Source organism: Vanellus vanellus (assembly GCF_965231255.1).
Source record: "Vanellus vanellus genome assembly, chromosome: 19".
Classification (NCBI taxonomy): Eukaryota; Metazoa; Chordata; class Aves; order Charadriiformes; family Charadriidae; genus Vanellus; species Vanellus vanellus.
In genome coordinates this window covers 5,347,428-5,363,540 of record NC_138924.1, presented here as the reverse complement: position 1 = coordinate 5,363,540, position 16,113 = coordinate 5,347,428, and the positions used below count along the sequence as shown (strand labels likewise).

Here is a 16,113-nt window from a genome sequence, read left to right as displayed (position 1 = left end):
TGACGATGTCTATGCTGCATCTGGAGGTCCCCCCTCACTCACCATGTGTGTGAAGGAAGCAGGTCCATGTTAAACCCGTCAACTGAGAGCATGTGGCCTCTCCCTGCTGCATGTGCTCCTCTGAGCTGGGTTTTAGCTGTGCCGAGGAAGGAGAAATACCCCCACCAGAGCAAGCTGCTCCCACTGCCCTCTGAAGGGCCATGCGTCTGGGGAGAAGGTGGCATTTGCTGCAGGAATGAGATCCACCAGCCCTTGTCTCACACACCCGTGGGCCAGAAAAGCAGCTCACATTGCAGGAGGAGGCAAGGAGCCTTGGAGGCACCTTCCCTGCCCTCTTGAAGTGGGAGAGACAAGCGACTCCAGCACTGGGGACAGGGTTTGCTAGCTCAGGAAAGAAGGCACCTAAAAAACAAATAAATTTGACCCAACCCAAATCTCCAGGCAAATTCAAGGGGTTTTGAGCTAGGCTGGGGCTTGGCTCATACCTCTCTTTGCACTAAGTGGTAACTTCTAGCTGGGTATGGTGGGGTCTGCTCTACCTGGAGCCCTATCCAGATGCTTCAAAGCCCCCTCACTCAGGTCCTGCTAGCACGGTCACCCAGGTCTGGCAGCCACACAAGGAGCCAGGAGTCCTGGTGATGGGGAAGATGAGCTGCATGAGGCAAACGAAGAGGGACGTGCAAGCACTTTGTCTGCAAGCAAAGCTGCTCTTTCGGAGGGTCTCCCACCCCGTGTGAGGCACATAATCCCAGTAAGCAGCCTGGCCTTGTAAAACCACCCTAAGGGCTTCAGTGACCAGTAGGAAAAACATCGACAACACAGCGCATACCTGGCCACAGCGGACATCTGCTCTACACTCTCTTCCAGGGCTCGCCTCTATCAGGGGACCTCCTTTTTCTGCTATAGATGCATGTGGCTGCACTGGTCTATCAGAAAGCCACCAAGAAGCAGTGACCGCTGCAGTGCCTGGTCCCTCCTGGCAGCAGTGCTGCTACAGCCATCGCTGGCAGGGTTTTACGTCTGCCGGGGAGGGACTTCAGCCATCGGCGAGGGCAATCCTGCCTGTGGCTGCAGTCGGCTGCCTGTTCACCCACCTCGCAGCAGCCCCATTCCTTTTGCTCTTCCTGGGCATTTCTATTTCTCTAAGGAAAAAAAAAAAAAATTAATCTTCAGTAGCATCTACTGAAGATGCGTAGTGTTTTCATTCCCGGGAGCCCAGCCAAGCTCCTGCAGGGCAAGGCTGCCCCTCACCTCCGGACACAGCCCCTGGTCTCTGTCTGATCCCCCCTGAGACATCCCAAATGACTAATAACTGATGCAAAGCGGGGGTGTTGCCATATTTTTCAAGGTTTGCCTTGAGCAATGGAGAATATTGCCTAGCTGCAGTAGACAGAAGGCAGAAGGCTGAGCTGATGACCTTGCAGAGAGCTTAGGTTTTGAAAAAGCAAGGAAGAGAGGGAGGAAGAAAGGGGTTTTCCAGGGACTCTCCATCGGTGCAGCAAGGAGAAGAAGGACAAAGGAACAGAAAATGGCAGGACAGCAGGAAAAACCTTCCTTGAATGCAATTCATTAAGCTTTGGGAAAAAAACTTCTGGCAGAGGGTGGGAAACACGTGCCCTGGAGAGAGTCTGGATGCCAACCTCGATGAACCCTCACCCCTCTGGAGGGCTGCCCTCTTGGGCACATGGATCCGCTGTGCAAGAAAAGCCTCCATGTGGTGATCTGCCACTTCCTTGGCCATCCCGGAACGCCAGAGCCCCTCGGCACCTGGTTTGCGGGGCGATGGTGCCAGAATGGATGTTGGCCATGCTGGACTCTCACCCCTGAGGGAACGTGCTGAGGTGCTTTGGCTGGAGGATGGAGCCCGTCGTGGCTTCGTGCTGCCATCCCAGGAGGGGCATCCCCATGGAGGAGACGCAGGGAGCCTGGCTCAGCCCTGGGAGAGCTCTTGGTCCGAAGGGAAAGGGAAGAGGCTGCAAGCTCCAAAATGGCACTGATGCTTTCAGCCTCTCAAACCCCCAGCGCTGCCCCAACCTTGGGGCTGGTGCCGGGTCCAGCCGGGACATCGCCTGCTGCTCACACGGCTCCCAAAAGTGACAGGGAGCAAGAGGGACATCCCGGCTGGGATGCTGGTGGTGGCAGGAGGAGGTGGCGAGGCTGGTGCAGCGGTGAGGGGCAATGGTGCCCTGCATCCCCCAACCATCCCAGCCCCCAAGCATGGGGGGGAGGGTTCAGTAGAAGGAGTACTGGTTTTCCACCGCCCGGGTCCGGCTCCGGGCACCGTCAGCCTCGTGGTAGTCCTCGGCATTGGCGGTGGGGGGTTCTGGCCGGCGCTCGGTGCTGTCACTGCGGCTCCGGGGGCCCAGGGCACCCTCTAGGCGGTGGTAGGGTGCAGGAACAGTGCCAGCAGGGGCCATGGCCACCCCCTCGCTGGGCGGTGGGGCTGGCAGGCTGGTGGGTGCTGTGCTGCAGAAGTAGTGCGGAGGTGGCAAGTCGACCCGGCAGCCCGGTGGCTGCGATGCGAGGGCTGGTGGGGGGCCAGCATCTGCAAGGGAGACAGGAGCTTGACCCCTCCAATGCTACCTAGGGGCTCAGCCTCCCCTCTCCCTCGCTGGCACCATCCCATACCCACCCTCTGCCTTGCCCACTCTCTCCATCCTTGACCCTGTCCTTCCCCAGCCCTCCTTGTCCACCTTCTCCCAGCATAGCAGGATGCTCCGAGCCCTGCAGACCCCTCTGCTTCTCTCCTGCCCAAGCCAGGCGACTGACACCACAGCTGGGGGACACATGGGTCACCCCGGCACAGCCCTGCTTCTACGTGGTCCTCCCTGCCCACCTTCAGTGGGATAATGCCCACCTTCAGTGGGATAATGCCCACCTTGGGACATCTCCAGAGCCACCCACAACAGCACGGGCACAGCTTTAAGGAGAGGGGCGGTGGGGGAATCCCAGGGATCAGTCTCTTTTAGATCCACGCAAGATCCCAACCCAACCACCAATCCAACCCTCCCCCATGCAGCCGTGCCCCTGCCCGGCCCCGGCACCTACCGGGCAGCGGGCTCTGGGCCACGACGTAGCTGCGGAGGGTGATGTCGGCCGCGCCGCCCGACTCGAGGGGGATGGGGTGCGTGTGGAAGTGGCGCAGCATGTCGAAGATGGTCTGGAACCAGAGGTGCTGCACGTGGCACTGCCCGCTCTCATTCAGCGACAGGCGGAGGTGCTGCAGGGGCAGGGGGCCAGCGGGTGAGCTGGGGATTGCAAGGGTGGGATTCACCCTTGCAATCAGCACAAGGAGCCACCATCAGCCAAGGAAGGTTTGCTTGTAATACACGACATTTTTTTTTTTTTTTTTTTTCCCCCTGCCTGGCTGTGAGGGTCTCCTGCAAAACCGCACTCTTCCCAGGAGAAGTTTGTCCCCTCCTGGTGATGAACACCGTAGAGAAGTGGCCAGAGAAGGGTGGCTGGGTGCTGCCGGGGGGGGCTGCAGTTCCAATCCTGGTGACACAGACAGCTTAGGGAAGCCCCCAGCCCCTCTGCAATACTTCTGGCGGCACAGGAGACAAGACCAGGCAGTTATACCCCAACCCCTCGCAGCGTGTGCCCTCTGGTAGCAAAGGCACCCAGCAGAAAACGACACACGGGTTGTTTTTTTTTTTTTTATAGCGCATCTGTGTACTTCAGGGCATGGAGTAGACAAGAAGGCGGCAGGGGATGATGCGCCAGGCTACGCTGGGCTCCCGTGGGGTATTTAACCTTATGCCCGTGTGGCAGGCACTGATCCAGCTGGGAAAGCGCTGGCGGGCTGGGCAGGGTGCAGGGGGCTCTTGGGGGACAAGGGCAGGCGGTCCCGAGGGATGCCCCGCCAGGGTGCAGCTCCCCACAGAGCTGCCATGTTTGGGGTCATCGCATGGCACCCGCTTGCTCGCAGAGCCCCAGCAGGGTGAGAGGGAGCCTGGGGTGCTGGGAAGGGCTGGCACTAACAGTCAGGGAGATGTGGAGGACACCCACCTTCGCTTTCCCCTGGAAGTTGAAGGTCAGCACATACTCCCCCGGCCGCGTTTCGCTCTGCCGGATGACGAACAAGCCGTGGCTCCGGGCACCCCCGAAAAGCACCAGCTGAGCCGCCTTGATCCGCGAGAGAGTCCCGTGGAACCAGGGGAAGTCAGACAGGTTGATCTCCGCCTCCGCCTCGTTGTCCTCCCCTGGCCGCAGGGACAGCAGGTTTTTAGGGAGCACCCAGACATCACCCTCTCCCACCCCTTCCTCCTCTCCCTCTGTGCAACCCCAAGAGCAAGGCGCTGGGGCCACATCCTGCATCTCAGTACCTGCAAGATGCCCGCTGGCAGTGGGGGAAGACTCCAGCGTCTGCAGGAAGCTCTCCAGCGGGACGTGGGTGAGGAGCTCCCCCAGGGAGTCCCTGCCCCGGCCGTGGGGTGCGGGGGCGGCGGTGGCTGTGGCGGTGTTGTGAGCACCGGGCAGGGCACATCTGTCTGGCGGCCTGGGCACATCTGGAATGGAATTTGCAGAGGGATGGGCTCATGGTTTCTCATCACCAGACATGGCTGGGGGTGTTCCTGCTCTGAAGGCAGCCACGTTGGAGCACCCCGGCTCTTGGAGACATCTCAGGGCTAGGCTACAGCTCTAGCTGCAGCTCCGGGGGACTCCCTTTCAGGCTTTACTGGGTTTCCTTCCCCTGGTGCGACCGGGATGGGGGGGCACAGACGTGTCTTGGCTGGGCATAGAGATGAGGTGGGCCTGTGCAGGTGGAGGCTGCTCGCTGGGACCCAGAGACCCCAGTGCCTGTAGACGGGGACTTGATTTTCTGTGTGTACCAGGACATACAGGGGTAACGTCAATGTCTTCAACAGCGGTGGGGGCAAGCGTGAGGAAGGGGAAGGTGATGGACAGAGGAAGATCCATCCCCACAGCACCGACTTCAGGCTCCTTCACTTTATCACCGGCAGGTTCTGCCCCCCTCCGAAACACAGCTGGCACCCAGAGACACCCACCCTCCCCAGCGGGTTTTTTTCCAGACGTAGGTCCTTACCGTCAGCGAGGAACTCGCAGCTGCAGGAGGACACCCTGCCCGGCAGACAGGCTCCCTGAGCGCAGGACGCCAGCTCGATGTCGTCCCCGCTGTCCCTGGGGGGAGAGCACAGAGCAGATGGTCACGCGTCAGCTGCCACGTTGCAGAGACACACACGCGTGGCACCTCCGCTCACAGGCACGCGATGGGCACTCAACCAGACGAAATTCCAGCTGTGAACCGGGAGCGCATCCCAATGTTCCTCTCTTCCTCCAGGAGGGGCTGCCATGGACAGAAGCACCCACAGCATGGAGAGGCAGAGTGGCCAGCAAAACCACGGGGCTTTTTGGGGGTGAGATACCGGTGTGAAGGGATTAAACCCTTGAAAGCCCTCACTACACGCATCATGCCGGTCGGTCCTAGCTGCAGTATTTTGCTGCAGCCTTCTTGGTTTGGATGGAAGTCCGTTACCGTGACTTTCAGTGCTTTGCTTTGCAAGACATCTGTAGATGGATGCACGCTCCCACCACCGACTTCCACCTACGGGCGCTTTCGCTTTTACCCTCTGCGAAGGGAATTACCAACCCACAGGAATTACATCCCCAAAAGACATCAATAAACCGAGACGGGAGGTCCAGAGCGAGACAGTGAGCAAGGGGCGGGGGGGGGCACAGCGGTGCAGCCCCGGCAGAGAGCATCCCTGCATCCCGACCGCTGCCCGTGCACTTCAGCATCCTTCTTGCGCAAGTCCCCCCGCTTGCTCCACAGCCTATTTTTATCCTGGCCGCCGGCGAGATCCCGGCAGCGCTGCCAGAGCTGCCCACGGCACTCGGCTGCTCTTGCTTAACAGCGGCCACGTGGGCACAGGCAGCGAGGAAGCGGCTGCGTTAGTGGTAACGGCTCACGAGGGAGCTGCTGAATTATTTAGTGGCCAGTAAGTGAATCAGCCATCGGGAGTCATTCAGCTGCAGCCAGTTAAAAACAAGAAGGGAGGAAGGAAACCAAAACCAACGGCGCTCTGCAGAAAAGCCGTTGACGGGCGCTCACGCAGCGGCTCCAGCACGCAGCGCTTGGCAAAAGCACCAGCAGCTGATTGAAAATTCATTCTTGGCACCAAGCGTGCGTGTTGGTGTATTAAACAGCTCATTATTATTTGCTCTGGAGTTCATTATTATTTGCTTTACAGTCACGTCCGGAGGCCAAAGCGAGACGGCGCTGGGTGCTAAGCAAACATAAAAGGCTGGGAGGCTGCCGGTGGCAGAGCGAGGGGCTCGTGCGGGGCTGCCGGCAGCTTCTGCAGTGGCTCCATGTGAGCATGGCCACGGCCCTGGATGGAAAACCGGCACCCAAACACGCACTGGGAGGAACAGGGCTGTGTTTCCCAGCCTCGCCTCCGTCAGCGGCCCAGCATCAGCATCACTCCTTGAATTAAATGTTTTAAAAAGCAGCAAAAGGAGCTGAAGGAGCACAGGTCTGGAGTCCATTAGTGCGTCCTCCCTGCGAGACGCAGCCTCCGCCGTGACCCACCCTGCCGCACCCAAACCGCGTCTCTTCGGTATAAGGGGGCAAAGGCAGCCCGGAGGCATCCGGAGCCTCTCCAAGCCCCCGTTCCAGGCTTGCGCAAGGTTTTCACCTCTGCAAGCCTGGGCACCTTGTTTTTCCAAAACTGTGCCAAGAAGGGCAGTGCCGGGGTTTCCCCGGAGCCCGGGGAGCGCCTGCGCTGATCCTGCCTGCCGGGGAGCGGGGCTGGCTGAGCCAGCTGAAGGGCGCGCGAACCTCCCTACAGCGTAACCTAAAGCAGATGAGAAGTTTTGGCAGAGTTGTTGTGACTCCAGTGACAGTGTTAACGCCACTGTGACAGAAACGTAAATAAATCGATTTAGCCAGCGGAATCTTAAATATACTGCTATTACTGGGGAAAAAAAAAAAAAGCGCATAGAAAACAGCTCGAATATACTAGAAAAGCTTCAGAGGGTGGGTGTTAAGTGCTTCCCGCGTTGAGGGCTGCGTTCCCGCGTCGCCTGCCTCTGCCCGGCCGAGGCGGCGTGGAGCAGGAGGGGGCGAGCCAGCGGCCAGCTCGCTGCACGGCCGCCCCTCTGACACACGCAGGCTGCCGACTTTGCCTCCAGACTTCTGCTGACGCGAGTCAGGGACTGCCTGTAACACCCCGAGTAGTGAAAAAAAGTTGCATGGAGGGGTAATAACCCGTGCTGGGTGGTGAGGGCACCGCGGCGGTGGTGGTGAGCCCGGACCCCGCACGGCACCTTCCTCCAGCAAGGCTTACCCGGGGTCGATGCAGTCCTGGATATCCGCCACCCAGGAGTGCTTCTGCAGGGAGTCGATGGTCTCCAGGATGTACTCGGCCCCGTTCTCCACCTGCAGACAACATGGGACAGCATCAGGCTGCGGCCGGGGTCCCCCGGGGTAAAGCACACCCCATACCCCGGCTGGACCCCCCCATTCACTTACTGCTATTGAAGAGCACCTCGGTTAAACAGGAGCAGATAAGTGCCCCCCCCCCCCATCCCAGCAAAGGGATGCTACAGGGTTACCCACAGAGATCCTTTGATGTGTGACCCGCGTAGCCCCCGACCAAAGCTGGGGCTTGGAGGAAAATCCCCGCCCCACCGTTAGCAGCAAATGCATCACGAGGTTTTTTTACAGCCTCCCTGGAAAAACCACACCTGGCCCGGGGGCATCGGGGGTGCACGGCACCACGCACCAGCGCAGACAGCATCCCTCGCTTCTGGGGTGCTTCAGCGTCCTCCAGAAACTAGCTCGGCACAGGTAGAGCAGAAGCCGTGCTGCTCTCTCATTGCCCCCGAATCCTGCCAGACCCTCAAACCTGGGAGTTTAAAACCTCTCCTCTGCTATCTTTTCTGCCTGCTGGTCCACGAGGCTTCTGATTTCTGATTGCAGCAGGGTGGGAGAGAAACCCACTTTAATGGGAAAAAAAATAAAATAAAAATCAGGATGCAAAAGAACCTCCAAAATTGCAATCCCAAAGGAGCTGGGGCTTTCTGGGGCCAGGGAGGATGCAGAAAAGCCCCACATGAGCAAAGGGGCAGCAGGGCAGAGGGTCTCAGAAGCTACCCCATGCGATGGTTCCCCCGCATCCCTCCCGCACCCCTTACACATTGCGTTCCCGAGCTGGCGGGGTAGCCCTGACTCCGGGAGGGTATCGCATCGCCAGCCGAGACAACCTCCTAGCAAATTAAATTAATCACAAACAACTGAATCACTGTCCTGAAAACAAGCAGGGCGCGCGGGGAGCGGTGCCCAGCGCCTGGGCTGGGGCCGAGCAGCAATCGGCTCCCCTGCCGCAGCCGGGGGCCGCGCACGGGCGATCCCGCCCCGAGCAGAGGTGGAGGGGAACAGCAAAGATTTACCCCCCTCCTGTTATTTTTAACCAAAGGAGCCTCTCTGGCTCTCTGCGGGCAGTGCCTGAAGCCGGCGTGGGAGACAGGGCTGCTCTCTCACGCAGAGCATGACAGCAAGCAAAACACGTGCAGGGGTTGGGTATTTTGCAAATGTCCGCTTGTGCAATGGAAAAAAAAAAAAAAAAAAGCAAAGCAAAAAAAAAAAAAGCACGTGCTTGGTGTCCGGCGGGCGGTGGGGATATGCTGCCTGCTAATTTTTAGGCAATTTGAGAGAAACCATTCCAGCGTGGCCTCCCTGAACAAGGCTTTTCCACCCATCGTCACCTGCCAGAACGCAGCATGTCGCGTGCGAAGGTTAAGATCGGGCTCGACATCAGCCCCGTAAGGAAGGCAGCGGGGAAACCACGGCACCCAGCTCCCGTTCTTACCCCTCTGATCCCTACCCCGACACCGAGGGGTGCTTCACCCCCTCCACGAGTCCAGCCAGCAACGGGGCAACGCAAAAGAGCAGCAAGAAGATGTGCCGGCGAGAAGGGCTGGGGCAGAAAATGAGCTACGAATCATAAAGGATGTTGGGAATAAGGGAAAAGCATCCTGCGCTGACAGCCGGGAGCGGGGCAGAGGCCGGCCGGAGCGGCAGGAGAGGAGAAGCGAGCAGATGGTCTCCATGCTGCGCCGTTCGCTGCCTCGGCTCGCTCAAAGGATCGATCGCAATCAATTAACCCCGCGGCAGGGTAAGCGCCCCGGCCGGAACGGGGCAGCGGCAGGAGGGTCAATCAGGCGTTTTGCAGACCGGTGGGGTTTGGAGCGTTCCCCGGGGTAATTAAAGAAATGGCTGAAGCAGTCACAGGGCCATTAGCGGTGGGAGTGGAGAGAGCATGTCGTGCTCCAGAAGAGGGGAAGAGCTCATAGCCCTCCGCCAGCAGGCGGAGAAACCAACCCTCCAGAGGCACCCAGAGGAAGCACCCCGGAGCTGAATCCCCCCAGCGGGGACCGAACCCTGTCAAACCCATCCGCGCTTGCTTGTGACAGCCCCAGGGACGGGGAGAGGCAGTGCCACATCCTTGGGTTGGCCACGCTTTGGACGCTGATGTGACACTCCAGCAAGGCAGGTAGCAAGACATGGGTGAGATGAGACTTGTAAGGGGATCTAGAAAACACGATGGCAAGTAGCTGATGAGCCATATTCCAAGAGCGGTGAACGATGGTTAATGGGTCATCAATGGCTAACGATCAACGCTGAGGGATACGCTAGAAGCTCCTTCACATCAAGGACTCTCCCCATGCATGCTGCTCTTCAGTAACGATTAGGACAAAAGCAAAGAGAAGATGCCTAATCAATTTAGAGATGACACCACGTTGCAAGTGTGTTGGAGGATGAGACGAGAATTCAAATGAACTTGTCGAAGCTGAGAAATGCTCTGCGGAAAAAAAAAGAAGCCAGCCCCCAGCTCAAGGGCACGGGCGAGCTCTGGGTTCACACTGATCGCTGTGGGCGTCTGGGCTGGGGAACCGTGACTCCGGGGTGGTTCTGCAAAAAGCATCGAGGGGTTACACCAGACCACAAGCTGCGTATGAGTCAACATCGTCATCGGGGTTCAAAGAAATCAACTGGGTCAACTTGAGCTGGGTAAAGAGGAAGAAGAAAGGAGAAGCAATCAAAGGAGAAGCAATCCTTCCCATCCGCTCCCGGCCACGGCACCATGTATGCTTTGAGGCACACTCTCTCCAGAGCCCGCAAGGAAAGTGGGGAGGACCTTGGGCTGGTCAGTCTGGAGAGAAGACGACACACGAGGTTGGTCTTTGAGGGCACAGAAGACAACAGCTAAATTAGCCTCCGTGTCCACGGTGGACACCGACCGCAGCAGAGGTTGAGGTCGAACAGCAAGAAGTCCGCGGGGCAGGAAGGATGCTCTGGGGGAGGCTGCCAGGACAAGGTGTGGGACCTTTACGAGGAGGCAGGTTTGGTGGAGAGCGATTTCCCACGGCAACATGTGCTGGAGCCAGATGGGCTACCGGGCACGGGGGCTTTCATCAAGTCAGGCTCAATTTTTTCCCTTCACTGCTTTCACAGTTTTCTGAGCTTTTAAGCAGGTTCATTCAGCCAGGAAGCATGGCCTCTCCACTCGGCCTTTGCCGCATGCTTTTAGGGAGAAGCATCAGGGAGCAAGGTGGGTTTTTTTTAGCAAAGGTAGGACACAGTAGCCCTCAAAACACTGGTCTTCCCCACGTCCATGTGCTACCTCCCAGCGGGGCACGTCCAACGGCTCTGATGGAGAGCACAAATCCATTAGCACGAGCTGGGAGGCAGAGCCTCATTAGCTGGAGAGAAACGCCATCTCCAGCAACACATCCATCATCACGGCAGCATGTCACGCCCCGAGCCGGGACCCTGCGAAATCCAGCCCCGCTCTGCCGTGACAGGCTGCTGCCCTTCGGCAGAGCAGGAGGGAGCATTAAGCTAATTAATTGCATGATACGGGAGAGATTTCTGGAGAGAGAGACTTTCATTCTCTGCTCGCGCCCCCAGACTCACGAGGGGTGGTTGACCCCCTGGGCCTCGGTGGCCCCGCACAGCCATTCCGGTGCCATGTCAATACAATGGCCACCACGTGCCACCGATCCAGGGCAGTGGCAGTTCACAAAACCACAGGCAGCCGCACCAATTAGTGTCTCTGGACACTAATTTAACCAGTCTCCTGGTGACATGGAGAAGCAAAACCCCATGGTGAAAGCCAGGCAAACAGCTCGATCCCAAAATACCCAGGCATCAGGTGGAGGTCGCATCATTTTTGGGGGGGAGGGGGGGGCGGGCACAAGCCGGGGAGGGATCCCATGGGGAGCATTAGCGCTGTTGGCATCTCAGCTCCGAAAACGGAGGCAATGATCCCCTCGGGGAGTGAGCACCCCTGCAGCGGGGGGCTGGATGCGGGCGCAGATGGGGTCCCCATGGGGATCCACGCCGCTGCCGCCCTGCTCCCACCTTTAGGACGAAGGTGTTGTCTTTGTCGGGCATCTCCAACGGCATGGTGGTGCGGACCTCGATGATGGCCGACAGCGGGATGCTCACCTTGGGTTTGGAAGCCTGGGATAAGAAAAAAAAAATATTAAAAGAAATCGATAAATAATAATAATAATAATAAAAAAAAAGTCACTCAATTGTATCAAACTCTCCCGGGGGACGACGCAGTGGGGCTCTCGGAGAAGCAAGATCACAGCGCAGCCCGCATGGTTATTACAGGCTTGGGGGGGGGGGGGGGGGGAGGGGGGGAGGAAAAAAAAATAGCATTGATTTCCCTCATGTGCCTGATAACTCCAAGCTCTTTTAATTAAACCAAGAGGAGGCCCGCTGGAAGATAGGGAGGTTAGTGCATTTAACTGCCAAACCTTTTCCTTGCTCCGGCGCAGGCTGATACACCGGCTCTGCCAAGACCACTTATTTCTCTCCTGTTTAAACCCTCTCCCGACGGAGACGCGCCGCACGAGAATTGTGCTGCCTGACGGGGGATGCTCCCTATGCAGAAAGCAGCCCAGGAAGATGCCCCATTTCGCCAGTGCAGGAGCGGCATTTCAACCGAAAAGCTACGACGCGGCAGCCTTAGCCATGCAGGGAATTTTAATTATATTAAAATAAAGAAAAATTAATTTCCCCTGCGGCCCCCGGCACCCGCCGGAGCATTGATGGGGGGGCAGGACCTGGTGCCTCCCACTTGAAATCTCTGCTGAGCAACAAATTCCCCAGATATTTGTTTTAATTATAACAAATCCCCGCAAAGGAGCCTGTGGAGCTGCTCTACGGGGCCGGTCCCCTCCGGGGCTCCGGGATTTGGAGCATCGCGGCTGTGGGAAGCAGAGATATGACATAGTCACCGAAACCTGCGCCTGGTCCCTTGGGCGCACGGGATGGGATGAGGCCGGCGATGAGCACCACACAGCAGGTTACCAACAATGGGCTCAGTTCCCATTTTTTGGGGGGAGGAAAAAAAAAAACAAAAAAAATAGATCCAAGACAGAGAACAGGAACTGCTTTTTCCCCTCCAGGACATTTCGTTTCCGCCAGCGCCGGGGCCCCAGTGCTGCCTCTGGGGCTGGGGGGGGGCTCAGCCCTGCCCTGGGGGATTTTGCCCTCTGGGTCTTTGCACGAGAGAAGGTCAGGTAGGAGGAGGCAGCTGCTTCGAAAGGAAAGAAAATACAGTGTAAATTCACCGGTGGGCCAGAGAAGGGTCTTCTCCCAGGAGGACCCTTCCCTTTAAAGATTTAAAGGCACGATCATAGTTTGTGTAGGGCCTACACAAAACCAGACCCCAAGCAAGATGGGGTGAGGGGAGAAAGATGTAAACCAAAGCGGGGTGTGACTGTAACAGGAGAGCAGACAACGTTCATAAAAAGTTGCCATAAAATCATTTCAAAATTGATTTTTAGAGGCAAATCAAGATACACTAAAAAAAATCCTTCTATGAGTACTCTCTTAAATGTTTTAAGAGCGGCAGTTGTTCCATTTTAAGCCGAGTTTATTGCCCCTTTGGTGCGGCTGCCTCGCCGGCGCCGCTCTGTGCAGCCCGCCCGCACCCACCCGGCTCGCGGCATCCTCCGGCACCGAGCCATGGACACGGTGGTTCCGTTCCAGCCCCGTCTCGTGCGGTCCCTGGGCTGAGGAAGCCCCCCCCCAGTCAGCTACCAGTGATGCACACCATCCCTACCGGTGTGGAGCCACTCTCTAGAGATGCACTCCGGTTTAAACTCATGTTTTATATTTTTTCGGGAGAGATGAGGTGGTTAGGTGAGAAGCACAGGCTAACACCAACAGCGCCAAGGTTCATTTTGGCCTCAGAAAAATAGAAAATGCTGTTCAAAAAATATGAACTATCCTGCTGTCCCTATGTATAATGTGTGGATCCGTGCCTCTTACCAAGCCGAGGGCTACCGGGGGTTTGGGGCACACAGAGACCCACGGAGCCGGCACGGTGGCTCATGATGGCATCGCTGCCAGGGACTGAAGCGCAAGCAGGAAAGTCCTGGAGAAGATGAAGTAAACGAGGTTTTTCTTCCCTAGGTATTTAAATAACCTGAGATTTCATTACCAACACATAGAGCTAATAAAGCCCCAGGGAACGGCTTGTTATTTGCCCTGTGCTCTTTGAAGAGGCGAACGCACAACACAGACGAGGCGCAGTCACGGCATTGGCACAGGGGAGGGTTTGGCAGCGCAAGGCGTCCCCTCGCTCAGACCAGGAGCGAAGGCAGTCCTGTGGCCAGGAGACGACTGAAGGTCTCGTGATCCACACTTCTTGAGCAAATGGCTCCACCGCTCAGCCTTCCCCCCAGGAAAACAAGGACAAGGTTTCCCTGCACCGCGTGGAAGACGCGTGTGAGAAGGGGAGGGAGGAGGCGCTGAGGACATCCCACAATGAAAAACCGCTCCTGCTTTTGAAGCTTTCATTGAAATTATAGAAGAACGGATGCAGGCAAGGAAAAGTGATACTGTCGGTAATAATAATAGTAATCAGTGTTCCTCTGCCCAGGAGGGTGCGTAGCTGGGGCCGTCTGGGAGGAGAGCTGCAAAACCCCTCCGGGGTAGCGATGCTCCAGCCCCAGAGGGCACCACTGGCGTCTTCTGCCCCCATCACCAAAAGCTGCACCGGAGGTGGCCTTGCAGATGCAAAATTATTCCAAATGAAGTATTATTTTTAAAAGGAAAACAAACCCCTGTATTCAGAAGGTGGACTAGCGCCCCTCTGAGATCTAAAGCACAAAGGCCAGGTAGCAATCCCAGCCGTGCTGCTGCCACGTGAGCCACCAGTCAACCGCATGTCACCGCAACACATTGGGAAGAGAAAAAAGCCTCTGGATAGCCTGGACACCCCACATCTTGATGGGGGAATGAGCTTTTCCACCAAGATTGATGATTTTGGGGGCCAAAGGACCAGGCAGAGGCTTCAGCGTGTCCCCCAAAGGCTGTGGGGAAGGAGGGGGCTATGCCCTGGTGAACGGCAGCAATTGGGGCTTGCAGGTTGGACGCGTTTCAATGGCACTGTCCCCTCCGTTCGCATCTCAGCCACCCAACACCAAACCCACTCCAGACCAGAGCTGGATTTCACCCCAGCTCAGCAACGAACATAAAAACCTCAAGCAAAAAACAACTGCTGCTTGAATTGCTCAGAAAAACAGCGGGGAAAAAAGCAAAGACTTACCTTTGGAGGGACGTAAAACTCGAGGAGGAACCTCTCTCCTTCCACCTTCACCGCTTTCCGGAGCAGGAGGCGGCACTTCTGCCACTGCGAGCTCCCCACACAGTTCGTGTCGTCGGCCACCATGTAGCGCAGCGTCCCCTCCCTCTGGATGTCCACCAGCTCCACCTTGGAGGAGGGCACCTTGGAGAGGCGCAGCTTGTGGGTCCATTTTTCCCGCGGGTCACCAGGCTCCTTGCCCCCTCCGGCTGGCCACGGCTCCCTCTCGGCTCTCCGGCCACTCGGGGCAGCCTCAGCGCCCGGCTCCGGAGAGGACTTGCGATGCCACATCTCCTTCATACCATCCACCACGCACAAGCTCATGTTCCTCAAGGAGAAGCCTTTCTTGAACTTGGGCTTGGTGGCAGCATGGATGGAGACGTCCTCTGAGCTGCGGGACTGGCCATAGGAGGACACCTTACGTGCCTGCACCTGCTGCACCGGGCTCAGGTACCGTCCAGCGCCCGACGGGGCGTCCATGCTGTCCAGGGACTCGGTGGACGTCTCCTCCTTCCTCGGGTTGACCTCGCGTCCGTAGGGGACGTGGCAGTTCTGCAGCCCCACGAAGGGCACAATGTTGTACTTGGTGGGGGAGTCGGACACGAACACCCGGCTGACCTCCAGGCTGAAGATGTCCAAGAAGTTGGCGGCGAAATGGTGGGAGAAGGAGGTCTCTGCCCCGGGAGTGTCGTAGTGGGGGTTCTCCTTCAGGAACTGGCAGAACTTCTGGGCGAAGTCGACGGCGGCCGCCTGGGCGTGCAGCTCGCAGAACTCCCTCCAGTCGGGGAGCGGGGAGGAGGGCTCCTGGCACAGGGCATCGCCGTTCATGGCTGCCCCATTCCACCTGCCGGCAGGCTGCGGGAAAAGGGGACGGCGTGAGTGCGGGCACAGACACGGGCAACCCACTCTGCGTGGCCGTGCCCCCCCCCCCGCTAAGTGGGTCTCCCCCCATGCAGGAGCGGGTTTGCAGCCCCGGGGCAAAGGGAAACACCGTGGGAAAGTGTTTCTGTGCCGTTCCCTTTCCACCTTGTATGTCGGAAAAAGTCTTGGCCCCGGCAGCAGCCATAAATTGTACTTATTTTACGATTATAACCATGCAAAAGCATTATTGATTTCTCATAAAACCGCTAAGGAGTCCCCGACCGGAGGAGCCCAGGGGGATTTGCCTTCAGGATTTCTCTCGCCGCTGCGTTCTGCCTGGGCACGGTGGCAGCTCTCCCACGGGGTGAGGGAGCACCGGGCGTCCCAGCGGGGTCCGCATGGGCGCACAGGGCAGCGCCCTCCCCTCCGCACCCAGCAGCTGGTCCTTCTCCTTCTCCATCCGTATTTCTGCCCTGATCCCTTACCACATCAATTTTTATTTATTTATTTATTTTTTTTTTTAAAGAGATATATTAGAAGAGACATGGATCCTACTTCTTTGGTTAGCAAGGACCAAGCCCGACACACTGCCAGAGCCGCTCATTCCCAGGCTCCACAG

At 57.8% G+C, this 16,113-nt stretch overlaps 1 protein-coding gene across 1 annotated transcript; it reads right to left on the bottom strand.

Annotated features, from left to right (window-relative positions):
- Positions 1–2,020: 2,020 nt before the first annotated feature.
- On the bottom strand, positions 2,021–15,479 carry SH2B2 (SH2B adaptor protein 2). The gene is made up of 8 exons (XM_082492964.1): positions 14,598–15,479; positions 11,390–11,491; positions 7,311–7,402; positions 5,048–5,142; positions 4,326–4,508; positions 4,009–4,202; positions 3,049–3,220; positions 2,021–2,545 (listed from the first exon to the last, which is right to left on the bottom strand). The coding sequence occupies exons 1-8, from the start codon at positions 15,459–15,461 to the stop codon at positions 2,232–2,234; spliced, it is 2,016 nt and encodes a 671-aa protein (XP_082349090.1). The 5' UTR covers positions 15,462–15,479; the 3' UTR covers positions 2,021–2,231.
- Positions 15,480–16,113: the final 634 nt, after the last annotated feature.